This window comes from Solea solea, chromosome 21, assembly GCF_958295425.1.
Source record: "Solea solea chromosome 21, fSolSol10.1, whole genome shotgun sequence".
NCBI classification, from domain to species: domain Eukaryota; kingdom Metazoa; phylum Chordata; class Actinopteri; order Pleuronectiformes; family Soleidae; genus Solea; species Solea solea.
The window spans coordinates 20,965,714-20,975,539 of record NC_081154.1 but is presented as its reverse complement, the minus strand read 5'-3'; the positions used below and the strand labels follow the sequence as shown (position 1 = coordinate 20,975,539).

The following is a 9,826-nucleotide window of genomic DNA, read 5'->3' as shown; positions in this document are numbered from 1 at the left end:
CTGTGTGTGACAGTGTGTGCGACACTGGTCAAAATCACTGGATAACATGTCACAAGTATAAAGCGATACTATCTGAGAGTACTTCCTTTCACAGAAATGTTGTATTAGTGATAAAGTTGAAGTATTATGCTTTTGAAATGGCTGTCATCAAAAAACTGTGCTGCATCACAAACAGTGATATCAAGTCATCCTTACTATTATGTAGAGCTGAAACAATTAATTGATGAATCGATTATTAATCGATTACTAAATAAATCGACAACTATTTGGATAATCGGTTCAAAGCTTTTTTCATGATTAAAACAAGATTTTGGATTGTTTAAGCTTCTTAAATGTGAGTATTTTCTTCATTTCTTTGCTCTGGAGAACAAATAAATCATTAAGAGTGAATCATTTTGGTTTGTGGACAAAACAAGACATTAAAAACATCATCATTTCCAGGTTTGACGAACACCAGTCAACATTTTTTAAGGTTTTGTGATATTTTATGGACCAACCGATTCATCGATTAATCGAGAAAATAATCGACAGATTAATCGATTATGAAAATAATTGTTACGTGCAGCTCTACTATTATGATACTATGGAAAATATAAAAAAAAGTTCTGAGATTTCAGATTCTGAGATGTGAATTTGTGTCCAAACTCGCTGTGACTTCAACATTACAGCCTAGTAATGCATCAGACCGTATGAAGTGATTCATAAGTGGTCCAGCAGAGTGCGCTGTGAGCTTTGTCTACATTAGATCAGAATGATGTGATGGTGTATTACTTTGTTTTTGCTGTTAAAAGGGTGTAAAAACGTAGTTCTGCAACAAATATTAATCAATAATAATCAATATGACAATAGATTCATCAGTGAGTGTTTTTTACAACAATCAACACGTTTTCAGATTTGAAAATGTTGTGGTTTCTTTGCTCTGTATAGAAATCAATCATTACAACTGAATCATAAAGGTTTGTGGACAAAACAAGGCCTTTCAGAATATCAGCATTCCCAGATTTGAGAAAACACCAATCAGCGTTTTGAGGACCCAAACAAAGAATGGAGAAAATCATCAGCAGATTAATGGTTTTTATAAAAATAACCATTTACGTGCAGCCCTAGGAAGAGCATAGTAAATAATACAGATGACATCTATGACGTGCTCCAGGACGCTGACCAATAAGATAACAGAGTGTAACCTACAGACTATAAACATGATGAAGAAGGTGGAATAATGACACCACACTCCTCTGCCTCTTTCATGACGACAACGTTAAAAAACAATAATGTCGGCGAGAAGTCACAGAACACTTCAGCAACACGGCGAGTAATGATTGACAACTCCTTGTCCCGCCTCCCTGATGATCTATGAATTTGTGCAGTGACGTCATCGATGATGGGTCAGGGTCAGACTCGTAGTGTCCCAGCAGAATCTGTGCCCCTGTGACTGATAATCTGAGATGTTGACTGCCCCTGTGATTGATAATCTGAGATGTTGACTGTCCCTGTGACTGATAATCTGAGATGTTGACTGCCCCTGTGACAGATAATCTGAAATGTTGACTGCCCCTGTGATTGATAATCTGAGATGTTGACTGCCCCTGTGACAGATAATCTGAGATGTTAAATGTCCCTGTGATTGATAATTTGAGATGTTGACTGCCCCTGTGATTGATAATCTGAGATCTTGACTGTCCCTGTGACTGATAATCTGAGATGTTGACTGCCCCTGTGATTGATAATCTGAGATGTTGACTGTCCCTGTGATTGATAATCTGAGATGTTGACTGTCCCTGTGATTGATAATCTGAAATGTTGACTGCCCCTGTGATTGATAATCTGAGATGTTGACTGTCCCTGTGACTGATAATCTGAGATGTTGACTGTTCCCGGTGTGGAGTTTTGCTGCTCTGTGGAAAACTTTCCAGTTCATATGTTTTGTTAACAGAGATAAAGGCAGAGCATGTTTGAGCTATACTCTCTATACTCACAATGATCATGTACAGAACTTCAGGATAGGTAGCATGATTTGTCAAAACACCTGTTTAAGATGCATTCAGGAAACCCCGTAAATGTGTCCACAAAATAAAGACTTGCTGCCCCCACCATGAGATAATCAACATGCAACACGTCAGCTAGTTTTTTTTAGTATCATTAACTTTTATAATAGTTATAATGGTAATCCCTGGTTCATTCAACTCTAGTGGAAACAGGTGAAAAGTGCTTTTGTTGTTTCTAACTGTAAAACAAGTAGAAACAGTGTTAGTCCACAGCTGTGATGAGACGCAGCACAGCGAGTGAATGAGTGACTGAGTGAGTGGGTGAGTGAGTGAGTGGGTGAGTGACAAGTGTGATCACTGTAGAGAGAGAGAGTGGGGGATAAGGCGAAGGAGGGCAGGAATGTCGCTCCTATCCCCGGGAATATCAGCCTGTGTGGTGCGTGTGCGCGTGCGTGCGTGTGTGTGTGTGTGTGAGCTCGGTACAGACTGAAAGTTGACCCACCTTCTCTGCCCCGCGCGCCTGTCGCTCCGAGCAGGAGCAGCAGCGCGGCCCCGACAAACAGCAAACTTCTCACCGCGTCCATGTGCTGCGAGCCGCCGCCGCCTCTACTCCATGTCCTCGTTGTGGAGGTGCTCTTGTTCCGCTTCTCCTCCGTCCTCGCTTTAGTTTGGTACAGTTTTGACGAGTTGTTGTTTCCTTTTCCAATCTCAGTAACTTCCTCCCTGTTGGTAGTAACGCGTGACAGCGCAGCGCAGCGCGGAGAGCAGAGGAGGGAGGCGCGCTCCCGTGAAAGCCTGGGCGGGGAGTGGCAGCACGGTGTGAGTCACACATTAACCCCGCCCTCAATTTAAACTCACTTATCTGCTTTATTTATGTCATAAAAATGATTGACTGTTCCATGAAATCGCCTCATAAAGGCTACATATCAAGATTAGACCATTGTTTCAAAGTGAAAGCACTTTAGAGAGTTTTCAACACATTTCTGCTACATTTATGACACTGAGTTGACACAATGAGAATTAACTCTTCAGAACTCACAAGTCTTAAAAAGCCAAAGACACAACCATATCTTAACCATTGTTAGCTCTACCAGTATTCAGAGGGCCACACTGACATAAATGAAGCAAATCAGGGGCCACAAATAAAAGGTTTTAGAGAAATAACACTCATTTAAACCATCTTTACATGCAACATGCACAGCATTTACATTTGAAAAGTAGAAAGGCTGTAAAATATAACACATGACCAACAGGAAAGGAAGTGGACAGTTGCTGGACAGTGGACAGTTGCTGGTTCAAATCCCAGGACAAATCCAAGGCCTGGGGTCCCCGAGCAAGGCATCAAATTCCCCAATTCCCAAACGATGTCATTTAGCAGACGCTTTTATCCAAAGTGACTTACAATAAGTGCATTTAAACATTTGGGTACAAACAAGAGCGAGAAGTAAGTAAGAGCTTCAAGTAAGCCAAACTATAATGTGCTAATCATAAGTGTGATGTATAATTAAGTGGTTTTTTTTGTTTTTTTGCCGTCGTCTTAGTCGAGGTAGAGTCGGAAGAAATGTGGCAGAGCGGAGTGGGCGGGCTGGGGTGTAGGTTTTGATCATGTCCTGGATGTAGGCTGGACCAGATCCGTTTGTAGCATGGAACGCAAGCACTAGAGTCTTGAAGCGGATGCGAGCAGCTACAGGTAGCCAGTGAGGTGAGTGAAGGAGAGGTGTAGTGTGGGAGAATTTTGGTAAATTGAAGACGAGTCGAGCTGCTGCATTCTGGATGAGCTGCAGAGGTCGTATGGCACACGCAGGGAGACCAGCCAGGAGGGAGTTGAAGTAATCCAAGCGTGAGATGACAAGAGCCTGGACCAGAACCTGTGCCGCCTTCTGGGTTAGAAGAGGCCGTATCCTTCTGATGTTGTGCAACATGTATCTGCAAGATCGAGCTGTTGCAGCAATGTTGGCAGTGAGGGAGAGATGGTCATCAAGTGTCACACCCAGGTTCCTTGTGGTATGAGAAGGAGCTACCACAGAGTTGTCGAGGGTGATGGTCAGGTCTGTGGTGGGAGAGCCCTTTCCTGGGAGACAAAGAAACTCAGTCTTGTCGAGATTGAGTTTCAGGTGATGGTCAGACATCCACTGAGAGATGTCGGTCAGACAAGCGGAGATCCGTTCTGCTACATGTGTGTCGGAGCTGGGAAAAGAGAGAATGAGTTGGGTGTCATCGGCGTAGCTGTGATAGGAAAACCATGAGAGAGAATAACAGAACCAAGAGAGCTGGTGTATTGAGAGAAGAGGAGAGGGCCCAAGACAGAACCCTGAGGGACCCCAGTAGTTAGAGGACAGGGTTCCGACACAGATCCTCTCCAGGTTACTCTGTATGTTCGTTTTTTTAAGATAGGATGAGAGTAGAGTAAGTGCAGAGCCTGAGACACCTAGTTCTTGAAGGGAGGAAGTAAGGATCTGGGGGTTAACTGTGTCAAACGCTGCAGAAAGGTCCAAGAGGATGAGCACAGAGGAGAGAGAGGCAGCCCTGGCTCAGTGACAGCAAGAAGTGCAGTTATGGTCGAGTGACCTGCTTTAAAACCTGAAGAGGATCGAGAAGGTTGTTCCGGTGAAGGTAGGAAGAGAGTTGATTAAAGATAGCACGCTCCAGAGTTCTCTGTCAAACGTTCTTGTTGTGAATCTATGAAATTAATGCAAACACCGTCTCTGTCAAACGTTCTTGTTGTGAATCTATGACATTAATGCAAACACCGTCTCTGTCAAACGTTCTTGTTGTGAATCAATGACATTCATGCAAACACCGTCTCTGTCAAACGTTCTTGTTGTGAATCTATGACATTAATGCAAACACCGTCTCTGTCAAACGTTCTTGTTGTGAATCTATGACATTAATGCAAACACCGTCTCTGTCAAACGTTCTTGTTGTGAATCTATGACATTAATGCAAACACCGTCTCTGTCAAACGTCCATGTTGTGAATCTATGACATTAATGCAAACACCGTCTCTGTCAAACGTTCTTGTTGTGAATCTATGACATTAATGCAAACACCGTCTCTGTCAAACGTTCTTGTTGTGAATCAATGACATTCATGCAACCACCGTCTCTGTCAAACGTTCTTGTTGTGAATCAATGACATTAATGCAAACACCGTCTCTGTCAAACGTTCTTGTTGTGAATCAATGACATTAATGCAAACACCGTCTCTGTCAAACGTTCTTGTTGTGAATCAATGACATTCATGCAACCACCGTCTCTGTCAAACGTTCTTGTTGTGAATCTATGACATTAATGCAAACACCGTCTCTGTCAAACGTTCTTGTTGTGAATCAATGACATTAATGCAAACACCGTCTCTGTCAAACGTTCTTGTTGTGAATCAATGACATTAATGCAAACACCGTCTCTGTCAAACGTTCTTGTTGTGAATCAATGACATTAATGCAAACACCGTCTCTGTCAAACGTTCTTGTTGTGAATCTATGACATTAATGCAAACACCGTCTCTGTCAAACGTTCTTGTTGTGAATCTATGACATTAATGCAAACACCGTCTCTGTCAAACGTTCTTGTTGTGAATCTATGACATTAATGCAAACACCGTCTCTGTCAAACGTTCTTGTTGTGAATCTATGACATTAATGCAAACACCGTCTCTGTCAAACGTTCTTGTTGTGAATCAATGACATTAATGCAAACACCGTCTCTGTCAAACGTTCTTGTTGTGAATCAATGACATTAATGCAAACACCGTCTGTCAAACGTTCTGGTTGTGAATCTATGACATTAATGCAAACACCGTCTCCGTCAAACGTTCTTGTTGTGAATCTATGACATTAATGTAAACACCGTCTCCGTCAAACGTTCTTGTTGTGAATCTATGACATTAATGTAAACACCGTCTCTGTCAAACGTTCTTGTTGTGAATCAATGACATTAATGTAAACACTGTCTCTGTCAAACATTCTTGTCTTGTGCGCCACTGAAATAAGAAAAGGGGAATTAGCATGTTAGCCGCTCGGAGTATCTTCACATATCTTGCACTTATTCTCATGCCCTCCACTTCACAATCACAGATCAGGAGTCAAAGGAGGAAGAATAAGCTCTATTCATGCCAGTCTATCCGCTCTCTCCCCACCCACAGCAGCCGGGTCAGAGTCCAGCGTTCTGCACGGAACGACCAGGAAACAAGAGCCAGACAGAGGGTTAGTGCTCCTGCTTCTATACATGCTTTGTATTTATGAAGCACTTTTCTAGTCTTGATGACCACTCATCAGTGTAAAGGTGTTTTACACTACACTTAAACCATTTCCCCGTTCACACTCATTCACACAGCACATTTTCTATCACTTTCACACATGATTCACTCATCTCTTATACCCATTCACACACTGCCGTCAGGAGCAACCACCCTGAAGTGAGAGGGTCTGACAACAACTATTACACAGTCTGTAAAAGAGTCTGTTCAGACATTCAGCAACAGTTATGCTGAATATCTCTCACCTCACTCTTCACTTTCAAGGATGTTGGAGAAACTATGTCGCCTTCAGTGAGCGTCGAAACTCTAAAGATGTTTAAGATTCAAGATTCAATATTTTTATTTGTCACATGTGGATGTACAAGTACACCCCCAGTGAAATGACTTTGCAACAAGCCCCACTGTGCAACTGTGCAGCAATAAAAATTAAAATTAAAAAAAATTCCAGTTTAACTGAATAAGTAGCTATATTATTTACATAAGATACAAAGTACACAAGAAATAAAATAAAAATGCAGTAAAATGCAATAAAATACAGAATGGAATGTACATAGCAGCAATATGAATTTAAATATGTGTGTGTGTGTGTGTGTGTCTGGGGGGGGGGGGGGTTGGCGGTGTGAATGGGTTGAGTGTGTGTGTGTGTGTGGTGTGTGGGGGGTGGGGGGTATGAATGGGTTGAGTGTGATGTGTGTTTGTGATGTGTGTGTGTGATGTGTGTGGAGGGCTGAGTATTCATGTGGGTGGTTGAAAGTTCAGCATCCTGATGGCCTGAGGTAAGAAGCTCGTCCTCAGCCTCTCTGTTTTGGCCATGCAGGAGCGGAGACATTTGCCAGACGGCAGCCACTGGAACAGTCTGTTAAATGGGTGGTGAGTGTCTTTTATGATCCTCCTGGCTCTGCTGGTGCAGCGCCTGGTGTAGATCTCCTGCAGAGTGGGCAGTGCTGTCCTGGTGGAGCGTTCAGTATAGCGGATCACTCTGTGGAGAGCTGTCCTGTCCCTGGCAGTGCAGCTGCCGTACCACGCAGTGAAGCTGCCGGTGAGCACAGACTCCACTGCTGCAGTGTAACAGGTTCTCTGCAGCACTGAGGAGAACTTGAATTTCCTCAGCCGTCTGAGGTGGTACAGGCGCTGCCTTGTGTGGTCCAGGTTAGGTCCTCAGAGATGTGGACACCAAGGTACCTGTAGCTGCTAACTCTCTCCACCGGGGTCCCATAGATCCTGAGGGGGGTGTGATAGCTCCTCTGCTTTTCCCTCCTGAAATCAACTATCTCCTTGGTCTTAGAGACGTTCAGGTCCAGGTTGTTTTTCTGGCACCATGTCAACAGTGCATCCACCTCCTCCAGATAGGCCAACCACCACCGTGTCATCCGCAAATTTCAGGATGATGTTGGAGGGGTGAGTGGCTCTGCAGTCATGGATGTAGAGAGAGTAGAGCAGAGGGCTCAGGACGCAGCCTTGGGGGGCTCCGATGCTGAGAGTGCGTGGGCTGGAGGTGTGGTTCCCTATCCTCACCACCTGTGGTCTGTCCGCCAGGAAGCTCTGGACCCAGGAGTAGAGTGAGGAGTTCAGCCCCAGGTCCTTGAGCTTTGACACCAGTCTGTGGGGAACTATGGTGTTAACTGCAGAGCTGTAGTCGATGAACCGCAGCCGCACATAGTTCCCCTTTCTGCTGTCCAGGTGGGTGAGGGTGGGTGATGGCATCATCAGTGCTCCTATTAGGGTGATAGGCGAACTGAAGAGGGTCAAGTGAGCTGGGCAGTGAAGCGCAGATGAAGTCCTTGATCAGTCTTTCAAAGCACTTCATCACCACGGAGGTGAGTGCTACTGGGCGGTAATCATTGTTGCAGGCAGGGTGGGGCTTCTTTGGAACAGGGATGATGGTGGACCTCTTGAAGCAGGCAGGGACAACGGAGTGAGCCAGGGACAGGTTGAAAATAGAGGTGAAGACAGGGGCTAGCTGCCCAGCACATGATTTCAGTACCCGGCCGGGGATGCCGTCAGGGCCGGCAGCCTTCCTGCTGTTCACATGTCTCAGGGCTCTCCTCACATCGTGCTCTGAGACGGACAGTGCATGGTAATCACCGGTGCTGGGCTCCTCCGCGTTAGCGATAGCTGCAATGCTAGAGGTCTCAAAGCGTGCAAAAAAGGAATTCCATTCAATTCCTCTGCTAGCGAAGGATCCACAGCATCCGATGATTCTTTACGTCCTCTACAGTCCGTGATATTTCGAAGTCCCTGCCACATACGCCTGGTGTCCCGATCGCCCAGAGATGCCTCCACTTTGTCTTTGTACCGCCGTTTGGCAGCCCTCACCTTCCTCCGGAGCTCATAGGACGCCGCTCTGTAAGGGACCATGTCACCGGAGATTAGTCCGTCGTTGTAGGACGTTGTTCGGGCCTTCAGAGCCTCGCGAATAGTTCCATCGACCCACGGTTTCTGGTTTGGGAAAACCTTCACAGTCACCACGGGGACGATATCATCTATAAGCTTAGCAATGGAGTCCGTCACCACTTCGGTAAACAGACTGACGTCATCGCCAGAGGACGCCTGGAACATGTCCCAGTCCACGTCGCACAGTCTGCAGCGTAGCCTCTGATTGGGTAGACCATTGTCTGAGCTGCCTCGTTGCTGGGGCAACCGCCCTTAGCTTCTGTTTATAGTCCGGCATGAGGAAGATGGCATGCAGCGTGGTCTGCCTTACCGAAAGCCGGCAGTGCTGTGGCTTTGTAGCTGTCCTTAAGAAGGGTATAGCAGTGGTCCAGCGTGTTACCTCCTCTGGTCGGGAACGTCACATGCTGGAAAAGGTTCGGCATAACTTTTGTGAGATTGGCTTTGTTGAAATCACCTGTCACGATGAGGGCAGTGTCCGGCTGCTTGTTGTGGTGTTTGTTTATTGTGTCGTGAAGTGAAGCCAAAGCAGTGTCCGTATCCGCATGTGGTGGGATGTAAACAGCAACAATGGTGACCGATGTGAGTTCCCTGGGCAGGTAAAAGGGTCGGCAAAGAATCGCTAGATGTTCCAGATGTGGCGAGTAGGAATGTGAAAGGACTGAGATATTTCTCAGTTGTTATTTGTCATGAAGCACACGCCTCCCCCCTTGCTTTTACCAGATTCCTTGGTCCTGTCCATGCGAAACACGGAGAAAGTATCTGGAGGAACAATGGCGTGGTCTGGCACAGCGGGGGTCAGCCATGACTCCGTGAAACAAAGAACATTGCAGTCCCTTTTGTCCCTTTGGTAGCGTACACGGGCCCTGATCTCGTCCAGCTTGTTGTCCAGGGACTGGATATTAGCCAGCAGGATACTGGGCAGCGGTGGACGGTTTGCACTCGCTTGCAGTCTGTTGGGGATTCCGGCCCTTTCCCCCCGATGTTTTTCCTGCGTTTCCGCGGAGGTGAGGGGGAAGGTCCATTGTTTGGGGCCGCGTCCCGTAGGTTCTCCTTCAGCCAGTTGCGGGAGACGTTAGCATAAAAGTCGCATAAATAACAAAAAAAAAGCACAGTCTCAGGGTAGCAGTCGCAGCAGGGTCTGGACTCTCCCACGCCATCTTGTCTAGTTTAGTTTGTCCATTGTGGGCTAC

General features: G+C 45.7%; 1 protein-coding gene across 1 annotated transcript in view; it reads right to left on the bottom strand.

Annotated features, from left to right (window-relative positions):
- erbb2 (erb-b2 receptor tyrosine kinase 2) overlaps positions 1-2,764 on the bottom strand; it is a 42,660-nt gene extending 39,896 nt beyond the window's left edge. The window contains exon 1 of the mRNA XM_058621681.1: positions 2,488-2,764. Coding sequence (XP_058477664.1) covers positions 2,488-2,569 — 82 coding nt within the window. The 5' untranslated portion in view covers positions 2,570-2,764. The remainder of the gene's footprint in view (positions 1-2,487) is intronic.
- Positions 2,765-9,826: the final 7,062 nt, after the last annotated feature.